This window comes from Zosterops lateralis (genome assembly GCF_965231275.1).
Source record: "Zosterops lateralis genome assembly, chromosome: 2".
Taxonomy (NCBI): domain Eukaryota; kingdom Metazoa; phylum Chordata; class Aves; order Passeriformes; family Zosteropidae; genus Zosterops; species Zosterops lateralis.
The window spans coordinates 83,012,499-83,039,794 of record NC_139763.1 but is presented as its reverse complement, the minus strand read 5'-3'; the positions used below and the strand labels follow the sequence as shown (position 1 = coordinate 83,039,794).

At 42.6% G+C, this 27,296-nt stretch overlaps 2 protein-coding genes across 3 annotated transcripts; one reads left to right on the top strand and one right to left on the bottom strand.

The window, feature by feature from the left end:
* The first annotated feature begins 2,158 nt into the window (after window positions 1-2,158).
* Window positions 2,159-12,696, top strand: CCDC90B (coiled-coil domain containing 90B). Of its 2 annotated transcripts, none has more exons than XM_083854608.1 (9): window positions 2,159-2,263; window positions 4,067-4,186; window positions 6,680-6,783; window positions 8,058-8,159; window positions 8,784-8,825; window positions 8,905-8,976; window positions 9,058-9,111; window positions 10,042-10,156; window positions 11,272-12,696. In XM_083854608.1, the coding sequence occupies exons 1-9, from the start codon at window positions 2,170-2,172 to the stop codon at window positions 11,325-11,327; spliced, it is 759 nt and encodes a 252-aa protein (XP_083710734.1). In that variant the 5' UTR covers window positions 2,159-2,169; the 3' UTR covers window positions 11,328-12,696. The 2 variants fall into 2 exon arrangements, with proteins under 2 accessions (XP_083710734.1, XP_083710735.1); XM_083854609.1 differs by lacking the exon at window positions 2,159-2,263 and adding an exon at window positions 2,367-2,478.
* On the bottom strand, window positions 12,252-27,296 carry ANKRD42 (ankyrin repeat domain 42; the record flags this gene model as incomplete). The annotated part of the gene is given in 13 exon segments (XM_083855251.1): window positions 12,252-12,375; window positions 13,492-13,583; window positions 13,586-13,618; window positions 14,804-14,948; window positions 16,716-16,842; window positions 17,250-17,425; window positions 18,026-18,131; window positions 19,782-19,907; window positions 20,234-20,434; window positions 23,288-23,423; window positions 24,564-24,683; window positions 24,991-25,098; window positions 26,605-27,296. Coding segments are annotated over 13 exon segments (1,683 nt in total). The 5' UTR covers window positions 26,794-27,296.

Here is a 27,296-nt window from a genome sequence, read left to right as displayed (position 1 = left end):
AACCAGGCAGAATGCACCAGCCCTTCTCTCTGAGTTTCCCATAAAGAGATCAGGCAGCTCTGGAGAGATGCTGGGTAACAATCTCCTGCCTGCAAGGTACCTTTGGCAAATGAGAGCGAAATCCTGAGAGATGTTTGCTAGCATGATGCTGAAGCACAAGAGCCCACTGAGTAGCCAGCAGTGGCATAGCCCAGCTCTCTAATGCAGAATAGAGTCAGAGCACAACACATTGACTTGAGTAAGAGACACTGTGGAGGTCTCATGTTCCTAAATATATACAATCCCAAGTGCTGAAACAATTAGAGGACAACATTATGTTTAACAGCAACTATCTTCTAGATGCAAGTTGTCTTCTGTCCCACTCCAGGCTGTTGAATCTCGCTCACCTTTGCCTCCCAATCTGTATCTTGCACTTTGGCTTTATCTCACCAGTGTGTGGCAAGAGAGGGATCAGAGCCAGTTCTGCTGCCCAGCAATACTCCCCTCTTACCCCGTGAGGTGAAGCAGAACAGAACTGGGAGGGAGGTGTGCTGCTGGATGCTGAGACAGGGATGATAGATGGATAACCCCAACACCAGGCAGAGGACGTGTCTTGTTATTTTCCCTCCTTCTAACCATCTCACTGGTTTCAACACTTTCCTCTTGGCAGTCCACATCCACTCGTCTTCCCTATTTTCATCTGTTTCAGAGAAGAGCCTTCTACCCTACAGCATCCTTGCAGAGTATGGCAGCATGAAAGTAACCCAACCCTCACCCAGACAAATGGACTGATAATATAGAGATGTGTGAGTTGTGTGCGTGCAAAAGCCTTAGAATAGCCAGCTGAGAGCATAGCAATGGCTGTTTTCCACTGACCGTGTACAAATGAGAATAAAACAGAGCAGAAGGGTGAACTGATCAGAACAGACAGCCCCGTCGCCAGCTCATCCGGCTGTAGGCTGCTGCCCTCCTATGGCGAACAGGGACAGCATTCCTGATGCCCGGAGCAGCTCTGTATTGCTGAAACCTACCGGGTTCAGCTGCTGGCTCCGGCTGACAGAAATCACTGCTTCCACACACCCAGTTTGCCATCTCGCTGCTTGTCTGAAGTAGAAAATCAGCACTCTGGGGCATCAGCCTCTCTGCGCCGCCAGGGAAGCTTTTGTGGATGGAAAGAGCTGTGTGCTGCTCAAGGAGCATTTGCCATGCTGAGCCCGCGTGTGACAGACACTGTCAGCGCTGAACAAACACATCCCTGCAGAGAGGGCGCGGCTCTTCTCCCCTGGTGACAGCCCTTTGTTGCTGTTGTTGGGGTTTCCAACCTCTGTATCTCGGCAACACAGGAGCTGCTGATTCGTGGGCCCATGAGAACTTCGTGAAGTTCAACAAGTGCAGGACGGGCTGCATCTGGTGGAACAATCCCATGTATGAGCACAGACTGGGAGGGGAACCCACTGAGAGCAGCTTGAGGAGCAGGACTTGGGGCTCTCAGGTGTGAAAAGCTGAACTCAGTCTGGCAGTGTGTGTTCACACCTAGAGAACAAGAAGGCAGCTCTGAGGTATTAGCTGCAAACATCATATCCCTATAGTGCCCAGTTACTGTCCTGGTGAACCAATAAAGTCATTCATCATGAAAACCACATTTTTATGTATTTCTAAAAATAAAATAAAATAAATTAAAATAAATTAAAATAAAAATAAAATAGAATAGAAATAAAATAAAATAAAATAAAATAAAATAAAATAAAATAAAATAAATCTTATGTTCACACAAGCCACTGAGATTTGGATTAGATATAAAAAGAAATTCTTTACTGTCAGGGTGGTGAGGCACTGGCACAGGTTGCCCAGAGAGGCTGTGGATGGCCCATCCCTAGAAGTGTTCAAGGCCGGGCTGGATGGGGCTTTGAGCAAGCTGGTCCAGTGGAAGGTGTCGCTTGCCCAAACCAAAGGGGTTTGGAACTAGATATTCAAGGTGCTTTCCCTGCGGGTCCCAGAGCGCAGCAGCCCCCGCCGCCTGAGGGCGGACATGGCGGACAGAGCGCTGCGCTCCTCCCGTCCGCACGGGGGCGCTGCGCCGCCGCCTCCGGCCGAGCCCCGCCGTGCGGCCGCGGACTACAGTACCCAGCACGCCCCGCGGGTCCGGCCGGAAGCGGCAGTGAGCGGGCGGAAGCGGAGGGCTGGGGGGCCATGAGGGGCGCCGAGAGCAGCGCTGCCATCCGCGCCTGGGCCGGCCGGCTCCTGCTCCCCATCCCGGCCCGGCCGTCCCCGGCTCCTCGCAGAGGTGAGAGGCGCCGCAGCGCCGCGCTCGGTCCTCCGGCCGCCTGGCAGCCCCCCGCGCGGGCGGGCGGGCCGGCGGCTGCCGGGGTCGGGTGAGGCCGGTCCGGGTCTGTGCGCGGCGCTGGGGCCGCACCGGGCGCTGGGAGCGGCCCCGGGGCCCGGCCCTGAGGCGCCGTGCGGGGGAGCGCTGAGCGCCTTCCCTCGGGGCTGGAGCAAGGGGTGAGTTCCGCGGGCGGGAGCAGCCGGGTGGGGCTGTCGGGCGGTTTCCGGGACGGGAGGAGGCCCCAGGGGTGCACAAGGGGGTCACCGAAGGGTGTCTCACGTAGGGGTTTGTGGAGTGACTTGCTCAGCTCCGGCTGGGACTGGAGCATCCAGTCGAGACCGCAGGAGCGGAGCAGTGGGGCGAGCACCCAGAACTGTAATAGCAGCTTTCTTGAGACAGTGTCTGTGCAATGGAGCTGTTCAAACCAATGACAAAAATACACCAACGCCTTTAGAAGGCAAGAGCTGTGCGTTTAAAAGCTGGGACATCTCCATGAAAACGATGTTTTGAGTTGGTTTTCATTATTTGTATATAGCATTTGGTGTACTTTAACTCTAATATAGTCATTAATAATGCGCTGCTGTGGCTGGTTCAGTTATAGCCAGATCTTTATAGTATTTGTAAGATAGCACATAACTTGATTTATCTAGTAGTGGCATAATATACATTCCCTGTTGTTTAAGTGATGTAAAGATCTGGGTAAGACACAGAACAATTTGGTTAAGGCAGAGAGCCAGCAGTGCGTATAGTTTCAAATGAACAGATTAAGAAGTAACAGGGCTGCTTAGATAATAAAGAATTAATCAGAACAGAATCTGTAACATGCAAAGCCACACAAACATAAGGTGAAGAGAAACATATGCTTGAAATAAAAGTAGGAGAAGCAGTGGAACCTGCTTGTGGGAAGACACGTCATAAATAGATGGATCTAAATAGGATCTTTAACTAATACCTGAGGTTAACTAATACCTCTTTAGGGATTAGGTGTCCCTAATCTCTGAGGTGTTAGATACAAACATTGTATCCATTTACTGCCCAGCTATTTTCCTGGTGACCCAATAAATTCATTCATAATGAAAATCAGCTTTGCATATATTTAAAAAGATAAATTGTAGCTTTATGTTCACACAAGCCACTGAAAATTAGAGATTTGGATTAGATATAAAAAGAAATTCTTTACTGTGAGGGTGGTGAGGCAGTGGTACAGGCAGCCCAGAGAAGCTGTGGGTTGCCCATCTTTGGAAGTGTTCAAGGCCAGGTTGGATGGGGCTTTGAGCAGCCTGGTCTGGTGGAAGGTGTCCCTGCCCATGGCAGGCTGTTGGAACTGGCTGATCTTTAAGGTGCCTTCCAAACCAAACCATTCTGTGATAAAACAAAAAGCTGTTGGAATTAAGGCTCAGCAAATTTAAATAAAATAGCAATGAATGCTTAATTGCATAAAGTCATTCAGTGTTTTATAAGTACAAAAATTATTTAAGTGATATTTCCCAAGTATTACAAAACAATTGGCTGTGGGGGTTTATTTGTGCAGTATCAGGGTGCCTGTGTGTTGCACAGTTACATGAATCGACTTAAGACAGACCTGTAAGTCCTATTTAGTGTAAATTTCCTCTGGAAGAGGGATTGATGGTTTCTGGTGTGTGCTGTAACCCAGATTTTTGTTGCAACATCCACGCAGCTTTTCTGTGCTGAAAGAAGTTAAAATTAGTGTATTGCATGATACGCCAATCCACGTAAGACAAAGGCATGTTTTGTTATTTCCAGGTTTTGCTGCCACATTCATTAGAAAGTCATATGATGTCAGAAGAGTTGATATCACTCCCCTGGAGCAGAGGAAGGTGACTTTTGATACCCATGCTTTAGTGCAGGATCTGGAAGCCCATGGTAAGTGATATCACATAAATAATTCCAAGGAAAACTTTTAATATTAAGTAGTGCTGCCAGTTTCCACACAGTAAAATGTTTTGGCGGCCTCTTGAGGAGCCTGGTTAAGGAGAAGTATCTGCTGCTGTGCCATACAAGTAACCAGGACATTGGATTTACCTCATTTGTAGCTGTAGGCAGGTTTATGTGGTGTCTTCCAGCTGAGGAACAGAACACAGGGAACAAATGTAAAGTAACAGTTAAAGACTTTCATAGCAAAAGTGAAGCTCTTCAAGAAATTACTTCTACGAGGCTGCTAAGAGTAACTGAAGGGGTTTTTTTTTTCCTAATGAGAAATATTTTCAGCAGCATGGTGCTGTGATACATTCTCAAGGGCCACACTTCTGTTGGGAGTGAGACTGGCTGAAGTCAAAAGGTCCATCCAGCCCTGGGTTCTGTCTCCTGGCAGCAGCTGTGAGTCAGAGCCTGCAGAGGAGTTACAACAGGGCAGGTCACACATCCATCCCCTTGAGGTACTTTAAATCAGTCAAGAGTTTTAGTAACTTTCAGTGGAAATCTTTTCACAAGTTTATGCAGTCCCTGAGCCACTATAAACTGATTACTATCCAAAACATCCTTTCTCATGGAACTTCAGACATCCACATTTTTTGTTTATGCAGAATCTGGCATCTGTGAGGGGAATTTGATGCCCACACAGCTCTTCTGTGGGAAGAGGGAATTAACATTTAATCTCTCATGTCACTCACGATTATGCAAACTTTTGTCGTATTGCCCCATGATTTTCCAAACAGAAAAATCCTACCTGGTTGCATTTTTCCTGAAGCAGTAGATTTTCCATATTTTTGATTATTCATTATGCCCTTCTGTTAATATTTTCTGCTTCTGTCACATTTCATTCCATTTCACGTTTTCAGGGAACAGTGCTGCATTACTTGACAACTGACTGTCCTGTGGATTTGCACAGTAATGTTGTGTCTGTTGTGTTCTCTGTTTCTTTTCCTAGTAATTCAAAGGGTTTGGTTTGCTTTAGTGATCCCTGCTGAGCTGATGTCTTCATCAGACTAGAAACTGTCTTTTAAAATTCCAAGTGACAATAGAAACTTTGTGCAGTCAGAGGTTAGGATTGTTTCCACTGTTTGGGTCTAATAATAATAATAAGTGGTAGTAGTTAAAAGACTTACAGTAATCTGCTAACTCTTTATATTTTTTTCCTGCTCATCAGACTTGACAGCCTGTACTTCCCTGCATCTCTCTAGAACTGTTTGTTGTTAAAAACTGGCACTGTTATTTTCCAGTCCATGGGTAACCATGGTAGGCTGTGAAATGAATCAGCCCCAGGGACTGACTCAGCTATTTCTTCTTTGAGTTCTTTTAGAATTTGTAGGGTGAAGTCTGTCTGGTGCTGTTGTTACTCAGTTTAATTTGTTCTGAAACTTTTACAAATACTTCAGTACCATAGAGACAGGTCTTTATAGGTAAAACCACAAAGGTAAAAGAGCCATTTTAGTTTTTCCGAAGCTTTAGGCAGTTTTCAGGCTCCAGTTTCTTGCTTATATAAATTTTTCCTCATTTTCTAAACTTTCACAAAACACAATCATTTCTCGCTGTGGAGGAAGAGCAACATAAAGAATTGGCAAGAGCTTAAGAAACCCTGAAAATTCAGAGAAACTGAAGCAATACTATCCCATTTTGTGGAAAGAAGCTGTCCTAAAGCAAATGGAGCTTTTTCAGATGTGTAAACCAGTGGTGCACCTGGACAATACCAGTATTCTAGAAGGCAGCAGTGCCATAGTTCTCTAAATAATATGCCTTGAAAGCATTTTTCAGTGTTAATTTGGCCCACTTTATAAAATGGGATAGTTGAAACACAACATACCAGTCAGATTGCTGGAAACAAATCTCTAGGGGAAAAGCTCTCAGCACTTGACTACATCTGGCTAAAATGAGAGCAATTTTTCCCCCATTACTCACCCCACATCATCTTTATCATCAGAAAGCAAAGATCCCAGTTTGAGTTCATTCTGCAGGCAATGGATGGAGCAGTTTAAAAATCAATTCTGTATATGTTCCTATCCATGCAGGACAGTTCCAATATGTGCAGAATTACTTTTTATCATTCTATAGAACGCATGCTTTGTAGCTCAAGGTAAGTTTGGTTTTAACAGAACTTGTGAAAGTTCATTATGAAGTAAAGTTTTGCTAAATTATTTTTATAATGCATCAGCAGCTGGATCTTGTATGAAGAAATTTGGTCTTTCTGTCAGCTACATGTCTAGACTTTCAGTATATCAAAAGGTGCTGTGCTTCAGATTTTTGCAGCATTAAGGCTGTTTTTTCTAGCTGAAGTTGCAGCGACTGGCGACTGGCTGTCAGTTTCCCATCATTGTGTGGATTGCCTGTGCCACTGTGATTAGGTGTGGCACTTGAGTGTCTCTTGCTTTGCATCCAGATCTTTAATACCCCCTTAACTTGTCACCCTTCCCTTGTCCCCAGGCTTTGGGAAGGAGCAGGCACAGACCATTGTGTCGGCGTTGGTAACCCTGTCCAATGTCAGCTTAGACACCGTCTACAAGGACATGGTGACACAGGCCCAGCAGGTAAAAACTCCTCTCTGCTGTGTACCTATAAAGGCTCCTGTTTGCAACTTTAAAACACAAATGGGCAGCTCTCTCCAGTACTATAAACACCTCACTGTGACAGGTTTTCCTAAGTTCCCTTGGGAATTTAACAGATAGGCCCTGACCAGCTTCCACTGAAGTCTGACTTCTTCACTGAACACAACGAAGTTTTTACAATTCCTGCAAAAACTTTGATTGCATTTACACTGAGGAGCTAATAGGCCTCATACCATCTTAAAATACTCATTATCAATACTGACTACACTATGAAAACCATGCAAATTCTATTTGGATTGCTGACTTTCTTTGCATATAATAGGATATCCAAAAAGAAAGGTTTTCCTTTTGATGAAAGAAAACTACAGAGACAGAAGGTCTTGTGTTCTTCTGAGATTTCAAAGGAAAGAAAGAAGTTAGACAACCTTTATTACAAGTAAATGCCAGTAAGATAAAAATCTGTTAGAAGAAAGGCAGCAGTTCAAATAGAAATGAAAGCTTAATTACATTAAGTAATTAAAGAAGAATCACACATAATTTCAGCTTGCACAGCCTTCTGGAGCAATGATCAAAACCATTACTGTGCATCAGAAGATCCCACAGCAACATGTCATTTTCCATGCTAAATAGTAGGGTAACTTCCATATGCTGGGAGAAGGAGTATTTCTTTCAGTATTTTAAAATATTGAGTTATTTCATTTCCTGGTTTGGGTTTTTTCCTGTGTTTGTACATAGTGGTTGAATTCTGAACTTGTTAGTTCAAACCCCAGGAAGGTTTTTCTCAGTGCTTTTTAGCAGTGTTTTACTTCTGTCCATCAGACTTTGAAGCTGGCAGTATGATACTCATATCATTAGGTCTTTGGCTTTTGATGAAGTTTTAGGCAAGAACTGGAAGGGCTTAGTAAGAGCTGCATTCAGATCAACAGCTGGTGCTTCTGAAGCTACTGAATATTCATGGAAAGTGGAAGAGACTGCACAGCTGACCTGTAGTTTAAGGTCTATTTCATTTTATTGCTGCTTGGACTATTACCTCTGGCCTTTTTGCTTAAGTTGAAAGTTGGTGTATTAAAGCAACAGGAAAAGCACAAACCTCATGAGTCTTTCAAACAATTGTCTGTTTCTATCACATTCTTGTTAGAGAGACTCCTCACTTCTGTGCTTTGCAGTAGCTCATTTAATCATTTCAGACCTAAACATTTTTCTTTACTTGCCAGAAAGAATGCACCTTAATCAATGGCATGTTTTATTTTTCAAAGGAAATAACTTTACAGCAGATAATGGCACATTTGGACTCTATTCGAAAAGATATGGTCATCCTGGAGAAAAGTGAATTTGCCAACTTGAGAGCAGAGAATGAGGTATTAATACATATTTTCATTAAGCAGTTTAATTGCAGTATTTGTTGCATTTTACCTGATGTGCAGTTTTGTGGAACAAAATATAAATGTAAAAGTCATTTTGGATAATTTTATCAGAATTGAAGAGTCTTTATGTTGCAACTTCAGAGATCACATAAGAATATATTTCACATGCTGCAACCTGCTCAGATCATCTGTAAAGGATTCTAAGATCTGTACATTTTTTCTATCTTCTGTAGTTTTATTTAAGGGTAACTGCTAGTTTCTGGCCATTAACCATATAGTGCAGGAAGGGGCAAAGCCATTCCTTTGCAACAATTGAATTAACATTTTGCTTTTACTTCATGGTATTTTGGTATTTCTCTGCTGTCTTTAGACTCAGAAAAACAAGATCATCATTGTTACAAAATAATTCCTTTATTTTCACCAAAAGTCCCAGCAGATTATATATGTCTGTGCACCTGAACACATTAGTTAGGATATTTAATCAAGAACAAATTGCCCTATTGGGAGGAAAAATGGGGGAAGAATAATTGTATGGATGCAGTGATAACACATCACTGATTCATTTGGTTAAGTTTCCCAAATTTGTAAAAACCTTTCTTTTTTCTCCTCTGCATTTAGAAAATGAAAATTGAATTAGATCAAGTTAAACAGCAGCTAATGGTAAGTAAATAGCAAGTACCTACACACTCCCATTAGGGAGAATAAACCGCTATTTTCATCATCTTAATTTGTTTTAAAGACTGAAACCGGTAAAATCCGAGCTGACAGCAAGCTAGACATAAACCTGGAGAGGAGCAGGGTGACAGATATGGTAAGTTGGTCTGTGAAGGTGCCTTATTAGCTCTGTGCTGTGTTTCTGTTGCTACATTTGTGATTTATCTTTCATCCACAGTTTACAGATCAGGAGAGAAAATTGATGGAAGCAACTACAGAGTTTCATAAAAAAGTAAGTATTGAACAAAGCAGGATATAGTTATGCATTGCATGTTAGGTAACCCCCAAACTTTGGTGAAAGCTGGTAAGTTTATGGGTATGGTAAAGCAGAAGGCCAGGCTGTGTCACTCAGGGCTGTTGTAGGTCTCGCTTGCCTGTGGGATTCATGCTAAACTCCAACCAGCAGAGGGAGGCATTCCAGCCTTGTCCCTGGCTTCCCAAGTACCTTGTAGGCTGGCACAAGTGGGATGTGAGCTATCATGTTGTCTTTTTCCCAGTGTTAACTGATGAGCTGTACCACAGGGATGGTGCAGGTGCCTACAACCAAGCAATTCAAGGGCTGGAAGTCCTCAAAGCTGCTGGAGGACAGCAAAGTCTAAGAGCCTGAAGAGGGACCGTGTCCCATCTTGAGCATATCTTCCATTTTTCCAGTATGCCTTGTGAATGCTTAAACCTTTGTTTTTCAAAAATGCAGGAATACAGTTCTGTGTGCTGTAGAGTATCTCCTTTAGGAGGCACTGGCACATCAGAGACAAAAGTCTGTGTCTTGAGGGTGGTGAGACTCTGGCACAGCTTGCCCAGAGAGGCAACCAGAGAAATTGTGGACTCCCCATCCATGGCAGTGTTCAAGACCAGACTGGAAAGGCCTCTGAGTAAAAGTGAAAGATGTCTCTGCCCATGGCAGGGGCCTGGAACTAGATGGTCTTTAAGGTCCCTTCCAACCCAAGCCAGTCTGTGATTCTATGATCATTGGAGTTTTCTCTTTTTCTGTCTCTATCCCTTTAGCAATCTTCCCAGATTTTCTCTGTCTTCTAATGTCTCTTAGCAGAGATAGGTTGGAAATTATTTCTTGTTTCTGGTAGCACAGTATTTTAGTTCAGCTTTGCAAAGTTGAAGGGGCTAGAGACCATTGTCAAATATATGCTGTCTTTTAATATTTCAGGATGCAAATACCAACAGCATTATCTCAGAAATCAGCAATAAAATTGACACTGAAATAGCTTCCTTAAAAACACTCATGGAATCGAATAAACTTGACACCATCCGCTATTTGGCAGGTACGTGATAGGCAAGGAGGTGAGTACCTGGACTGGATCATGGATGTATAAAATTCTTTCGAGGAGTATATCCTAAAAGAGCCATAGCATGTCTGTAGCAGCAGACAGCTGGGATTGGGTGGAGGAGATCTCCCTCCCCACTACAGCTGGAAGAAAGGTGACAGAGAACACAGAAGAGGTGGGAGCATGCCACAGCAGGACTAGGATTGTGCCCAGAACTGGCATTAGAACAAATATGGACATGGTTTTAAAAAAATTAAAAGCCTAAATGCCTTGTCCAGTTTGACAGTACCTCTGCTTGCTGCAGCAGCTATTGATGTGATGGAGTTGCTACAAAGGTTTTGCTGAGGTAATTTACATTAGCCTGAAGGTTTGCTATCATTCCGGACTGGTTCTTTCTGCCATTGAGACTCTACACGCAATTTCAGTGCAGCAACACTTGTACTTTCCCCTGCCAAGCAGAACAAATTTCAGTCTGGTATGAGATTAGTCTTCTCAATATATACATAACCAGTGAAGCTTTTATTGTGTAGGAGCTGGATAAAAAGAGAGTAATGCATTATATTTGCAAGTGAGAATAAGTTCAAAGGAAAATGTAATTAGCTTTATTCTAACACTAATTGAAACAGCACTGTAACAAATCCAAAGGACAACTCCTCAGGCTTCAGGAGTGCTGCCGTGTTTGACAGCTCATTTTCAAATTCATTTTGGTTCCATGGGGAAGCTACCGTGTCTGTTGTGAGCCCTGGTGCAGCCAGCTCTCTGGTAGTGCAGTTTCCAGTAGCAGGGTGACAGTAGTAAAAGCCCCTGCAGCCTGTGGTGCTCTGACCTTTCCAGCTGGGAAATAGTTGTTGGGATGTGTCCCTGCAAACGTGGCTCCTCAGGCTGCTGCATTGGGCCCCCCATCTCAGCACTGGGGCTGTGCTGCTGTGCAGGATAGGGCATCTGAGACCAGCCATTGGCTTCTGGAATTGTTCTGTCACACCTGCAGCAGTCCAGGAGGCTCTGTTTTAGAGTTGCTCCATTCTTCCATCTGTTTGCAGCTAATTTCCTCTATGGATAAAGTGGTACAACAGCATTCAGCTAATTATCTCCTTTCTTTGTTTTTTTAACAGCTTCAGTGTTCACTTGCCTAGCAATAGCACTGGGATTTTACAGGTTCTGGAAATAGATCTACATGGAATGACTGCACTAAATACAGACAGAAAAGGCCACCCAGGCAACACCACTTGGACAATCACATTTGTGCTGTAGATAACCCTGGCACCTTTTTGTTTTGATATTCTTCCTGTATAATAAAAACGTTTTCTGAATATGTAACACTAAAGATCAAAATAATTGGGGGGAAGTAGCCAAATAGTAAAATTTCATTGCCTCCTATTCAATACTGTATTTATTTCAAAGTATTTCTTATGGTATATCAGAAAGTTTCCTAATATCCTTTAGAATTAAATTTGTTTTCTTTCTGGAAAATTCTCACTCTCAGCTCCTTTCAAAATGGAAATATTAAATATTTTATATACCCTTGAAATGGGAATACAGTTCCCAAATTAGAGTTCCCAGTATGGAGATGCTAATACCAGACTTCAACATACCTAATCTGCTCCAAGTAAATTAATCTTGAACATAGGTTCAGGATTTTCCCTTCAGTCTGTTCCTCACTTTTGTGATTAATTGAAGCTTAGGCCTTTATTTTATTTTTTTTTGTTTGTTTGTTTGTTTGTTTGTTTTTGTTTTTTTTTAATCTACATATGTAAAAACACACTCCAGAGCCTTTACTAAACAACCCTTTTTATTTTTTCCTTGAAAACTGATTTATATTAATTCAAATCTCATGTACAAAATGTCTCTATAGATTTATTTTCTTCAGTATCTCCTGCAATTTCTGTAAGCCCAGAGGTCAAGAGAATGGGAGAACTTCTCTGTCTTTGCCTTTCCAAGGGGAAAGGCCTCCACTCCCAGCAGCTGTGTAGAGCCCTGGGGCAGATAAGTGCTCTTAACTTCCCCCCCTCGAGTAGCACAGAGTATTTCCAAGAAACCTGCACACATTTTCTGGGCATGGTATCTGGCTTTTAATATGGAAATACTCAGAATCTCAGTGGTGCCAGGGTGGTGGTGATGGCTGTGATCCTCCTCCCCACTCCTCCAGATTCTTCCGAAATCCTGTGGGACACACTGACCCTCCTGTCCACTCTGCCTTCTGCAAGGACTTGACAACTCTTGTTGCAGAGTTGCAACACAGGTGGATGTCTTCCAAAACTGAAGCAGTTCCATCTTGTTGAGTATAAAGGCATATGCTTGGTTTGATTCTTTTAGTAAAATCATAATTTTTTTTAAGTCTTTCTGGAATAACTTTGAAGTAAGAATAGGCCTTTTATGGGCTAAGGACTGTGTAGTACTGACTACTGGTAATTTTTTTAAATTACTGTTTTGTTCTGTTTACAGTTGAACTTGCTGGTATTCTGCCAGTTCTTATATTCTCTGCATTAAATTATTTATCAACTTCACTCAAGAAAATAAAATTAATTTCTTATATTTGCTGTCTGTCTGGCTGAGAGTTTCTGCATAAAAGTTTAGCACCAATAGTGATGCAGGAAATAGGTGCAGCTTCTCAGCACCATCATTGCATCAAGAGCCTAGTCAGGGTGTGTGTAAAGCTTACACTGTTAAGTCAGCATACCTCTCCTTCATGGATTTTCATTTTTCAGTATCTGAAATTCTCAGAGATTTTTTATTTGGTACTAAGGAGAGGACAGATCAGGACTGACACACTAAAATAATTATATTTTAAGTCTCAAAATGAGGATTCCAGAGGGAAAACAGTACACAGCTGACAGAAAAGATTTTCTATGTGTAGTCATTAAATGATTTTTAGGTGTGGAAGAGAGGTCAGGGTTGCCATTTCTAACCACTAGCTGCCTGTAACTCGGTAAACCCTTCAGCCCTGGGTTAGACTCAGACACGGACTGCAGCAGGTCATCCGGCACCTCACAAAGGAGTCTCTTTCTGCCTTCTTTAGGAATGATTAAAGATGAAAATCAGGAGGCTGGCACCTCTCTGCAGCTAAGAAGTAATTCTCCCATCCACTATTCAGCTTCCACACTGAACAGGCAAGGAGGTAATGTGCACTTTTCCCATCCTAAGGTAGTAGTACAAAACAGAGCAGTGTATGGAGATACTTTCCTCAGAACTATGAAGGCCTGTGACTTTCCTGTTGTTAGGCCAGAGAACTAGAGAGCTAAAAATATAATTCAGTGAAAGGTAGAGACCCAGAGCTCATCTGTGGAGCTGGGCTGTGCACACACTTTGCATTATCTGAAATACTGCTTTTATACCTCCACAGTCTGCTGCCCCTCCTTTGAGGTTTGTTCCTCAGCGTAGTCTCACTCCTCCTGGGCTGCAGGCTGGCTGCTTCTTTATTTTCTTTTTGTCATTGCAAGACTTGGCCATTGTCTCAGCTTCCTGAAACAAAGAATACTGCAGCCATTATACAGCAACCACTGAAAGGATGTAAAAATCTGCACCTGGGAGTAACCACAGAATAGGGTTCAGGCTGAAGCTGAGGGCAGAGCACAGTCCCAGAGCACGGGATGGCAGCACAGCAGTGTGAGAGTTGAAGGTCCCTTGGCTGTAGCAGTCACTCAGCAAGAAAGGCACCTTGGTTAGAAGGGGAAAACTACAAAAAAGCCCACAACTGCCTAATGAAAAATACTGACATAATGTTTGCCAGCCTGTCAATCACAAGGCTGAGAGGCAGAAACATCCTTGAATAAGTGCAGCTGGCCTCTGACATACAGCTGTGGCACCTAGCATTCAGAGCCTAAGGCTCCACCAAGAAGCACAAACACAAGGGACTGCAGAGGCAATTGACAGAAAAGGTGGGAAACAGTCTGGGAAATAAAAAATGCTCTGAAAGAACAGAAGCACCATCAACTATTGCCTGTACAGGTGAAAAGTAAAAAATTAGAAACATCGTCATCTACTGGCTGCTTGCAGTGTTGGTGTCCTCTTCCCTCTTATGTCTCTATCTTATAAAAGGAGCTCAATTTTTAATTCAAAATAGAACCTCTGTCTGAGAACTTCTAGTGCTGCATGTACTGTTCCTTTCCCAAACAAACTGAATTCTCTCCATGAATTTTCTATGAGATCTTGGACTCTCATTCAGTACGCCTGACTGACTCCAGACACTGTGACACGGATCAAGTCCCTGTTACTGAATTTGTCCCTCTCTGGGGACCCATGGCAATGATCTCTACACCCCTGCAGGCTGGGCAGCCCTTTAAGTGGTGACAACACCTCTCCTGAAGCACCATTCCAGCCTCAGACACCAGGTCCCAGCCAAGGGGAACTGCCAGTCACTGGATATGCACCATGGAAGTACTTGGGATCAGTCCATTCCTTCAGTGAACATTAAGATGAATAGCAGAGCTTCTCTGCCAGGGTACAGAAAGGAACTGATATCCTTTCACAGCAGAGACACTGTCAAGGGCAGATGGGGCTCCTGCTCACGTCAGTGTCCTGAGCTGAAAGCTGTAGCACATTTTCTCTAGTATTTCCTGGCACTGTGCCCTCTAATAGAGGGAACAAACACACACAAGCAGGCAGTGGCCTCTGTGCCATGGCCAGGGGAGCTGGCGTGGCACTCACCGCGGAGGTATCAGAGGCGCTGCAGGATTTCCCCCGGTCCTCTCGGAGCTGGTTTATCTCAGCACGGTAATCATCCAGCTGGCTCTCCAGCTTCTCCCGCCTGACTCGCTCATATTCCAGCTGGGCCTCCAGCTCCCTCACAGCTCTGCCAAAAGCAAAGGAGACAAGCGGAGCATGAAGTACATCCAAAGCCGCCCTGGCTGTGCCTCTGCCGGGCGGGACCAGGTCAGTCACGCCGACAGCAGCGCAGCACGCCCCACGCCAGCTGTGCTCAGGCTCCGGGCCCTCGGTGACAGCGCTGAGGCTCCTCGGTGCCAGCGGTGCTGGGCGCGATGGGACCACGAGGTGGAGCCGCCCGCCCGCACAGCGAGCCCCGGCCGCGCTGCCCGTCACCGCGCCCAGCCCCGGCTGCGGGGAGGGAGAACTGCCCGAGCAGCAACACAGTTACTATGAGACACAGAAAGGCACAAAGCCGGCAGCATTCCGAAAAGGTCAGGGGCAGCTTTCTTATTCACATCTGGTGCTTCTACATCCTTCCTACTGATTGGCCTAGGCACGGATGAGGAATGCTCAGATGACAGCCTGCATGACTGGTTTATACACAGTTGCACAAGATCTCACTGGTCACACCCTCAACGGCTCTTAAATTATTTGAGATTCCTGGAACTGTTTAGCTGACAAGTAAACTGAGAATCTGGAGTTGAGCTGGCTCTCTCCCATATCAGGATGAATTATCATAGCTACAAAGATGGGAGATCAGTAAAAGGAAAGGGAAGGTATCTGCCCTGTGCATTCAAACAACACAGCAGAAAGCTCTCAGCAAGACCTACCATGTTTGCCTGTTTCCCAGAGTGAAGAATTCCTGACTCAGACCCTTTGAGCTACCAATCAGCCTTACTGACACTGCAAGAATGGCCTGGGCTCAGTGCTCAGGGGACAGCTGACTTCTTCCATACTTCCAATTAAAGAAGCACAGCCCCCAAATGGACGTTCAGATATGACTGTAAAACAAACACAACTGCAATCTGTGACAATTATTACTTGCTACAGATCCACACAGAGTGCTAAGTCTGCTGTCCTCTTGATGGCATGCATCTTGATGGCTCAGGACAGTCTCCTCTCAGTGACCAAATAAAGACAGTGGTTTGGGCTGGCCCAAACACATTATGGAGGTGGTTATCTACAGAGACTGAGAACAAAGGATAGCCAAATCTTTGACAGGCAGAAGTGGAGACAGGCCTGTCTTTAGATGCTGCATTATTGTTTAATCTATAAGTCTTTGACAGACTTTTCTTTGAAATGAAAACAGTCTGTCCACCAAATCACCTGACCAACCTAACAGAACCATTTGATTTAATGGAGACACACTGAGAATTAGATCTTATGAACAATGCTTCACATGCAAGGGCAGGTTTGCTGATAGTTTTTTTTCCTGTGGTCTGGATACAAGCTAATCCTTTCTGGAGCACAGAAATATACTGCCAATGAACAGAAATGTTAGCAGGTCACTGAGTAATCTCTGCTCTACATGCACTTCCATCCAAGCCATGCTAAGACTATTGCCTATCTGTTGATTTCCTGAAGGGCATACATGTCTTTGGCATCCTCAGTGGAAACAAAACAGCCAGAACCTACCAGACCTACTGCACACAACTGCAAAAAAACCTGAAGACTGAAGAGATGATCTTGCACAAGAATCATGAATCTATCAAGCAGTTGTGTTGTGGGGCTGATCCTGATGGTAGAAGTTTAGAAATGACCAGACAAATTGTTTCATTTCTTTTGGTGTGGTTGAAGTTGTTAAGTGGAAAAGACAGAGTGGCCAATGCAAATTTGAGTGTAAATCAGCTTTAAAGGAGGATTTAAAATGCACCCCACTGAGTTAAACATTAACAGAGCAGAATGACCTTACTTCTCAACTTTCCTCTCTTCTTTTTTCATCTTTCTATCCTCTTCAGTTATTCCCCCCAGCTGTCTGTAGTTGCTGTAGGCAATTTCTAGAAGTCGCTGAAGTTCTTTAATCTTGTGATAGGCCCTTACTGTAAGACAAGAGTTCTCCAGGTAGGTAAAATGCAAGGAGAAGATAGCCATGCTGGACTCCAATAGTCTGCAAAATAGTCTCACAAACACAAGAGCAGTAATCACACTGCTCAGCAAACACTGAGCTACACCTGACACCCACATAGCAAGCAGATGTCAAAAACAAATAGCAATCCAACACTGTTGCACCAACGTGGATTAAAATGGTGTAACAACTATGATCTGATTGCCTTCTCCTTGCTTTCTAATATTCCACAGTTCAATGCTCAGTATTATAGATATCCTGTCAACCATCTCATCTTACAACAAAAAGACCAGAGCAGTTGGCAAGAACTGTCCTAGTTAGGAGTATAATGTCTTGATAACAACTTTTGCAAACAAGGAATGATGGAAATAGAGTGCTTACTGCGTGCATCCCTTTTCTCTGCTTTATCCAGGGTTAAATCTTCTTTGCTATCTGTACTCCCCTCCACACCATGTGTTTCAAAAAACTTGATGTTGTTTGCATCTAGTTCTTCATCACTAGAGCTGTTGTTTCCAGTTCTTGGTTTCAAAAGTTCCACAGCTGCCACATGGCTAAATCTGCACAGAGAACAGTTAAAATCTCAAAAAACATGTGTGGTAGAAACTCTCTGAAACTGCCCATGTTCCCACTCATCAGAGGGGTTTCAGGACTAAAGGAAGCACTGCACACACACTACAACTATCTATCTACTTTTTGTAGTATTCTTATGGCATGAGTTCTGCCTCAATGGAATCTTATGGCAATGGCTCCTACATCAGAGGCATGTTTTTCCTTTGCAGCAACTCTTAATTGAATTGCATCCGAATCTGCATTATTTTATTAATGCAAAAATCAGCTGGCCTCTGCTACTTCCCACCTATTTTGTGCAGCAAACTGTGAGCATAATGGCTCACAACTGTCCTCTTGCAAATGAGCTAGTTTTCCTCTTTTGTGTCTGACCTCACTAAAAAGAAAATTAAATTAAGTGAAAATTAAAACCTTTTATAGCTACAATATTATAGCTACAATACAACACTGCTTATCACTCAAAGATGGAATTCGTGGGCCAGATCTATTTCTTCTCCATCACTGAAAATCAAGATTAATTCCAACAAAGCTGACATGATTTTGATACACAAATAGTAAGTAAATAAGTGTCAGAGCTACAGGACATGTACCTCTTGGCTACATCCTTTGGAGTCTCTCCAGCATCATTTGTAATGTCACAGTCAGCTCCCATTTCAACCAAGCACTGTAAGCAATGGATATGCCCCTGTTCAGCAGCTAAGGGAAGGAAGGTGCACACAAGTCAGTTATACACAACTGAAGCGTTTCAAACCTAAAATGTCCTCCTCTTGTCATTATTTGACATGTCAGAGATTGGGTTCACTAAGACACCACAAGGGACATACTTCAAGAGGAGCCTGTGTGTCAAGATGCTGACATCACTTGGGTACACAGAGTTTTGGGGAAGAGCATGCAGTGTGGTTTGGTGACTCTTCCTAGTTCTAGAAAATTACTGGCAGCTCTTGCTGGACACAAGCTAAACTAAACTTGCCCAGTCTCAAGCACACACAAAGCACAAGGCACACAAATTCCTGCTGCCCGAGTAAAAAAGGCCTGCATGTCACAGTTTGGCAGCCAAGTGCTGTCACCTCTCCCTGGCTTTGGGCTACCAGGTGTCAGAGACAGCTGGCTGCCCCAGTCTGTGGTGTGTGCTGCTGTCTCAGAAGAGAGAAGCAGGGCTTTGTGATGGAGATAAAGGTACAGCATTTCTTGGGGCAGACACTCAGGGCAGCATCCTAAAACAACCCTACTCATGTGATGTGCCAAGGCCACTGCTCCCACCATGTGGTGCCAGGAACAATGTCTCACTTATGGAAGATGGCATTTGGCAAGTCTAGATGAAACTGTTCACTGATTTTCTCAAGGAAGAATAAATCTATTTCTTGACAGCACTCCCTTTTGGATATTTTTATATTTGTTTTCTTACTGAGATAAGGAAATTACAACATCAGCATGTAAACACCGGGGATGAAACAACATCATCATCATTCCAAGAAAAGGAACTGAGACTTTAAAATCACAACATACCATTTTTTTTTAATGAGAACTTCAATTATATTTTTAAAAATTCTACCACTTATACCTAGTAAAAAAGAAATGTAGGAAATGCATTAAAAGCATATTACAAAAAATACTTTTAATTTTTTTCATCATTTGTTTCTTCTTTCAGACAATACTGTGAAACCCCCAAACACAAAAGAACCATTTTTTGTGTAATGACAGCAGTCCACTACATGTCAAAGTGTCAACCAGAAGTTTACCTTTCTCCACAGCATCCTACCAAATGACTTTGTTGTGGTTTTTACAACATATCCCCACAGTACTGATGTGTTCAGTAAATAAAGGCCCAGGCCACAATACAGATCATTCTTATACTTTGCCAGCCAGATGCTTCCAAAAGCCACATCTTGCCTGATTAAAAAAAACCCAAAACTATTTAGTTACATTAAATTAAGTGAAAATTAAAAGCTTTTACAGGTAGAATTCCAGCTTGTCACCCAAAGCTGGAATTAATGTGCTTGATGTGTTCTTTCTCCAAAACTGAAAATCAGGATTAATTCCTTCAAAGCTGACATGATATTAATATACAGCTAGTAAGTAAATGTCAGAGCTACTTAGTCTTCAGTTAAGATGCTGATTTCTCTGTTATAAGCTCTTTTTTCTTGATCAGAGCTTGATTATATTGTTTTTAAAGTGACCCATGAACACATACATTACAAAATATGGGGTTTGGTGTTGCCTTTCCAAGCCCTCAAGAAATGAGATGCTGTTTTTCATTAAGTTTATCGGATAAGCAGCCACTTGAAAAACAAAGTAAATAAATCAGCAACAAAGTAACAAGCTGAAACACAGATCATATTCACTGACCTTTGTGCAGGAGAGTGGATCCCTTATCGTCCCGCTCATTAATATTGATTACTCCACTTCTAATTAGTCTTCTAACCTCTAACAAGTCCCCTTTGAAAGCAGCATCATGAGCTGGGAAAGCTAAAACTGAAAATGAAATGCACATGTTTCCAAGCAGATGCCAGCAGTTCTACTGAACATGCTGATATTTGTCTCACAGCTCACCTCTCTCACAGCAACTTAAGTATGGACACTTCAGAGGTAGCAGGGATAATGCTCCTTAATCAGCTAAAATGCAGCTGTGTTACCAGCAGTGCTCACCAGACACTTGACTAAACATGTCTTGGTTATGGCTACAGGCATCTCATGCAGCTAAGAGAATTATTTCACAAACCTGAAATAACAAGTACACCTTTGTGTACTTCTACAGAATTACACATACATTTTTGAAGTGTATCTTGATCCACACTCACCTTCCTGTGTCTCTGGATGTTCCTCCTCTTTTTCTACACCATCAATATATTGCAGAATATTATCTTTATAGAACCGTTCAGCCAAGTCCCTTGGAGTCTCTCCATGGTCATTCCTGGCTTTCAGAGTGTGTGTAACACTGGCCATTTTCCCCACCAAGAACTTAAAGCAATGCAAGTGTCCTTCCACTGCTGCCAGATGTGCTACAGCACAAATGAAAGAAAGAGTGTTAGAGCAGAGCCCTGCTGCCCCCTGAGCAAGCAATGCTCTCACCCCTGGTTAGAGCTGGCTCATCTACCAGCACACGCTGCACAAGGGGAAGAGCAGCCTCAGCTGAACTGCGGATGTTCAGATCCAACCCAGGACAGAGTTTAGCTCTAGGCAAAGGAGGTAAAGCTGCCAAGGATGGGATCTGCAAAGGTGATTCCCTGGCAGAGCTGACTGCAGGAGACTAAACAGACAAAACAGAGCAGTGAGCCCTAGCTCAGAGAGTGCACTGCTGGGGCCTCACCTCCCCCAGGAACACGGATCTCTGCCTTCAGCAGCTGCCTGACCTCGCTGTCCCAGGGATGTTCCTTATGGGGGGACAGCAAGCAGTGTCCTTGATTAGGAGCTAAGGTCATTTCTGCTTTAGGCTCTACTGTGCCACCACAAACAAGTTGCATCACACCCTCACTTACCCCACCTATAAAATGAGGACAGTGATAGGCACTTTACTGGACAAAATATTTGAAGGTACATTCCTCACCTGACCTCTAGGCTATGCAGAGGTTTACTTATTTAATATTACTACAGTGCTGGGCCTACAACAAAGCAAGAGGTACCAAACACATGCTGACTGGTTTGACATAAGTAATATCCTCTAATCCCATTAATGAGAAGAACTTGCCAAATAAATGCTTATGATGATCTATCGCTCCATGAAAATGCTCTGTAACAGCTGGCTGATGTTCTAGAGGCAAAGAGATTAGTTCTTCTTCAGTAAGAATCTCACTATCTTCATCATCAACAAACAATGTACTGGGACCCAAAAAATCCATGTCACTCCATTTTTGGCACACACAAGTTCTCTATAGCAAACCAAACCATCCACAGCTTTCCAGAGCATAACTGCTCTAAAAGGTTATGGATACTGGTTTTACAGCAAGATGATATCTCCGTACAGATGATTGTTTAAAATCTGAGCTTCACTGAAATAAGGGCAGTTTTTGCCATTTTCTGAATTTTAGTCAGTGAGTTAGGTTCTCAGAGAGAAGGGAAAAGAAGGCTACCATGCTAAAGATAAGTCAGCTAGTGACAAACTGACTCAACACATATGAATCCATTTTCAGATACCTAAAATCTGTTGGTATCCCAAATTCTTTGTGTTTCATCTTGTCATTCATAAAATCAGAATAACAATATTCACTCTTCTCAAAGTCAAAAAATTGTGCCTGTTAAAAATATTTAGAATAGGTTTGACTAGTGAGCAATAAAAGAAGCATAGATGTGGCCCAAAAATTAATACAGAGAGAAAGCAAATTGAAATGTTCAGTTAATAAGCACAGCCCATTCTGTACATTGAATGAGCCATAGAATTTATTTTCTTACAAAATATTAGCAAGCAAATTAGCAAAGATAGTTAGACCCTTTGCTGTAATATATACAAAAGATGCAGCCAGTTTTGAAGTTTCAGGTGCCTCAACCTCAAAAAATTTCTTCCAGTATTCTCTTAGGAAAAATTACAGCACAGTTCAACTAATCTTGAAGCTGCAGCATGTAAAGATAATTTCTGTTCACTTCTGTTACACAAGCAGACAACAAGCTGCTTTGCACAGTACTTCTACTAATCTGTCACTAGCCATGTTCCAAAATATTCTCTTTCCTGTAGAAGATAGTATGATCAAATGAAACAGAACAAAGGTTGGAAAATCAAGCTTCTGTAGATGTCAAAATACAACAAAACCAGTTTTCTACTAACCATTGTATACAGAGCATTTAAGTAGAATTGTGCTGGCATCTGCTTTCACTCTGCAGAAGTCTGTTATCAGGGAAGTGTTCCCAAATGCAAATAAAACTGCCTTCCATGCTGCCCCCAAGGTGCTTAACATCATGACCCCTTATTACTAATGCAGCAGATCTCCTGCTGGGATGCAGGAGCCTCACATCCTTTAACAAGACACAGGTTTGCAAAACAGAGCATGGCTGTTTCCTAGGTAGGTAGTCCTTAGTAGAGGGTAAAAGATTTTAAGAAGGGATTTATAAAGATAACTCTATACAAGTTACAGAGAAAAACATATGCTCTTTGGAACAAATAATGTGACAATCCATAAGAAGGAAAATGCTAAAAGGGAAAGGATGCAAGGAGAATCCAAGACAGGAACAATACCATTGAGTTTACAGAGGATATTGAGACAGTGGGACAGGGAGAGGGAAACTGCAGAAAATACAAAAAGCAAGGAACAGTTACTGGCAAAATTTTATGCTAAATACACTGTTAATTATGAAAAGATAAGATTACAGATAAGATTAAAGATAAGATTACAGATAATCCAGAAAAAGCGTTAATCCAGAAATAAAGATTAAGAAATCACAGGAAAATAAAAAAAATAATCAGTTAAGAAACAGCAAGATACCAAAGTTTGCATGCAAATACACGGGGAACCTCATTACACTGGGACCAATTGAAAAATTAGGACATAGCAGCTGAACCTGCCTCCCCCTCCACCTACCCTTTCTCCTGTGACCTCCACTGGCACATGAGCTCCATCACACACACAGGAGATGCTGCTCACCTGCTCCCAATCAGGCTCAGCCTGCTCCCCATCCCAGCATTTTTGAGCTCTCATCCTTGCTAGTGTAGCAGCAGGAAGTGAATGGCATATTGTCACCAACAGAGCAACACTTTGGATTTTATAAATCCCCCCAATCATTAGAAAAATGGACTCTCTATGTGGATTGCATGGAATCAAAAAGCAAATGCTGCTGCTGTGCATTAGTTACAATTTGCTCAATCATCACATTTCACAACAACTGTAAACCAAAGGTTTAAAAACATACAATTTATCCTGACATACCTGGAAGATTTCCATTGTTATCCACATCATCTACAGATGCTCCCCATCGAACAAGAAGCTGCAAACACCCCAAGCGACCGTGAAAAGCAGCATAATGAACAGGTTTCCAGTCATTCCTGTCTGAAACATTTACATCCTAAAATGAAAGCAGCAGGTTAATTCATTCACTTCTGAATCATAGACATAAGACAAATCGTATATATGGGAATCAGCTGTTCATTGTGTTAAATTATTTAAATCAAACCATATAACGTTTTTCAAAGTTCATGCATTGTATGCAGTTCCAGTTTCAAGACAGGTACTTTTCACAGGTTATTGCTTTTACTTAATACACTTAGAAAAGGTGCATTTTTAGACATGTCTTTATTGTCATAATGACCTGCATTAGTCATTATTTCTTAAATATGCATCTGGACTAATTTTTGGGTTTTTTAAGTTTATGTCTCCTTTACTATAGAAGATTTTTAGAACTGCAAAAAATTACCATCACCCCAGTACCTGACGTTCATTTAATGACATCCTTAGTGGAAGGTGATTTACCCACACTATTGATTCTCTCTACATTTTTTGATCATTTCCCTAAATGTATATCACAATCTAAAAAAACCTGGTGTCCTGGGTTGTAGTGTAGGATGTACACAAAGTATTTATTCTATCACCATCTTCATGAACTGTTGAAACCAAGTGGGGCAGTGTTCTAGTGTTCCCAAGCCCCGGCCTTTGGGGTGTCTTCTGTTAATGGCCCATCAATGCCTGGCCCATGACTCACAGGTAACTCCCTCCAGGGGTTATCTCTGTTTAATGGGCCATCAAGGACCCACTTCACACTCCTCATCCTATTGTGAGATGCTCTGCCCAGGGGGAGGAGCCAAGCATTCTCACCTGGATATAAGCTGGTATGTGGGACAGTGCAAGCAGCCCTTACCTACTGGATTCCCCGAGGACCAGAGCTACCAGACCTTTCTACAGGATCACTGCTTCAGGAAGAGCACCTCATCTGGTGGTCATCCTGCTCAGGTTGTATTCTGACTCTGTCAGTGGTCCTTTGTGTTACTGCATTTATTTTATTTTATTTTTACCTTTTTAACCTTTTTTCTTATTAAATTATATTTCTGACTTGGAGCCTCTCACTCGTTTTGCTTTCAAACCACGACATCTGGGAATTTACCCACAAAATCACTTCCCCCCAGTAATACTCTACAGCCCTGGATGTGAGTTTAAGCAAGAGGGAGTTCAGTTGGGGGAGATCCATGTGGGCTGCAGGCGGCAGTCTCACCGCCCCGGCGCGCAGCAGGCTCCGCAGGCTCTGCGAGTGCCCGTGTGCGGCCGCCAGGTGCGAGGCCGTGCAGCCGCGCTCGTCCCGCGCTGCCGCGTCCGCTCCGCTCACCAACAGCGCCTGGAACAAACGCAAAGCGCCAGGTCGTTTCACAAGCTGAAAAAGCAAACATTTCCTAGAAGGATAGTTTATGATAACTCTGGGCTGACCTCAGGGGCCTAGTATTGCACAAAATAGATCTGTTTGCAGAGACAGAGCAAATGAGCGCTCTGGTTTGAAAATTACTAACTTCATCTGGCATGTCAAAACATCAAGATTAGCTACTCATAGCTCTCTAAGGGGCTCCCTCAGCTGATCTGCATAATGAATTTGTCCAGTATGAAGGTGTGCCCTGCCAACCTCAGCTCAAGGTGCGTGTTTACAGTACCTGCAGGCAGGCATCCTGCCCCCGGATGGCGGCCAGGTGAGCCGCGGTCCAGCCTCTCCCGGTCACACGGGTGGTGTCCGCTCCGTGCCACAGCAGCCACTGAAGGCACTGCTCAACAAAACCAAAGGGTTTTTTTCAGCTAACCATTCCCATCGTGTCTCTGAGGCACATTTCAACTAGAATTTATCCATCAAAGTTACGTTTCAAAACAGTGTTGGAATATTTCCTTATGGGAATACGAGCCCCCAGAGCATGCCTTACACAGGTATTTGTGCATTAGGAAGTTATGGGTAGGTTACACTTTCCAGGTTTCACCCAAGGGTATAAAATGTGCAAATAACCTATTAATTCAGATCCTAGCATCGATGTTACAGTATGATTATTTCATTTTACTCTTCCAGATTTTAAATGCAGTCTGAGAGAGTATTCACATGGCAAAAACAATGCAAACATGGCTCACATGAATTCCAGCTAAAATTACCGGCAGGAAAAATATCACATGCTAAATTTAAAGCCTCATTTAATTTATTAGACTTCTTAGGCTTATGTAATCCCATCTCTCTCCTCATCATTCCATGGCCTAGTTTTGTTTTATTCACCTTTGTCCAGCAGATATCATTGCTTGCAATGGAAAGCTTTATGAACAACTCAAAGACAGCTAGAGGAACAGTTAGAACTTTTTATTATATATTATTATTATTTATTACCTTCTTTCAGGCCATCTTACAGCTCTGGTTCCTCCACTATTTCTGCCAAGAAACTTAGTGACAAACAGATGACAGATAATTCAATAAAGTCCAACAGACTGACTGCAGAGCAGGAGAGGCAAATGAAAAATGGCAGAACTTATAGAGTCAGAAAGGGTAGGTAAGCAATCTGGTTTTGGGGCTGACAAAATGATTAGCATTTTCTTGACAATGTCTCTACAGTCCAGAAGCAGCACTTGCACTTGAGTTTAGCAAGAACTTCATGTTTTTTCTTCTGGGACATGAATGGCCCTGCTGCTTCTAGGTTAGATTGCCATGAACGATGAACAAGGAGGCTGCAAGAAGAAGGGGAATGTTGTGCTGAACACAGCAGTTCAGTCCTACTGGAAATTTAAAATATTGATGCAATCACCTGCTGATTTCTCTACCATTATTCAACATTTTCATTTATTAAAATGTATTAGGGCTACTTCTATGAAAAATGAGGCATGGGACATTGGTAAGTAGAATGAACATATTTTCATGTCACTTCTCATCTGTTTCAATCACCTTCAGGACATTTTACACATCCTACAGGATTTTCTAGGTGTCTCAAGATAAGAAGAAAATGCAATAGAGACAAAAGAAGGTCATGAGTCTGAAAGGGAGGCACATTTTGCTCAGAGAAAGAAAATCAATGATTTTGTAAAATATGACAAAGTTGATTAGGTAAATTGCCTGGGGCTTCAGAAAGAAAAAAAAATATCTAAAATCCTGTATTCCTGCTCTTGGTGAATATATTTAATAAGAAAAACAGGCAGAGGTTATTGATTCAGTCTGATCAAAGCAATGTTGTGTTCAGCCTCTCCCAAAGAAGGAAATACTTATAACAGCCCAGCTATGCCTATACACTAAGATAATGTTTTACCTCCAGACTTCCTGAGTGCGCGGCACACTGCAAGGGTGTGAATTTGTGAACTACATCCACCTCATCAATACTGGCTCCACTTTTTATCATCAATGCAAGCTGTTCTACATCCCCAGCTTTCACTGCTTCATGCACACTAGTATAATTTTGCTTCTTCTTGACAACTAGTGAGGAGTAATAAAATGGCATTAGTTCATTGTTTAAATCAGCGACATTTAAGAGGTAGAAAATGTGTGATGAATCAAAGAAATATCAGAGTTGACATTTGTGGCACAGAATCAAACTCTAAATGTAGAAGCAGTAGGGTAAAAGAAAAAAAAAAATCTTGTCACCAGGCCACAGGATCAAGTAACCTGTGTCCTCCTTTCAGGCCTTTCCACTGATTAACTACATGACTGAAAACAATGAGAATTACATATCCAAACCCCTTGCAACATCTTGATACCTTGACAAAACTTGTAAACAGAAATATGAGAAGTAAGTGGATCTAATGGCTGAGGGGGTAACTTCAGATAGCCAAGCATGAAAGGAACTTTAACCAATTAGTATTCACCTTCTACAGCAGTCATCATTCCGGTACCAAAATGCACTAATACTGTGATTACATTTCACACTGCTGGAAGTCCTGAAGAATTGGGCTACTGTTTAGCAAGTCAAGAAAGCATAAAACTGAAGATCTCAAGGTATTAGTG

Bases quoted from the DNA above. Each gene is read 5' to 3' on its own strand.
- CCDC90B (XM_083854608.1), top strand. From the start codon at position 2,170: ATGAGGGGCGCCGAGAGCAGCGCTGCCATCCGCGCCTGGGCCGGCCGG. The intron at 2,264-4,066 runs GTGAGAGGCGCC...TGTTATTTCCAG, and splicing joins GTCCCCGGCTCCTCGCAGAG to GTTTTGCTGCCACATTCATT. The intron at 6,784-8,057 runs GTAAAAACTCCT...TATTTTTCAAAG, and splicing joins TGGTGACACAGGCCCAGCAG to GAAATAACTTTACAGCAGAT.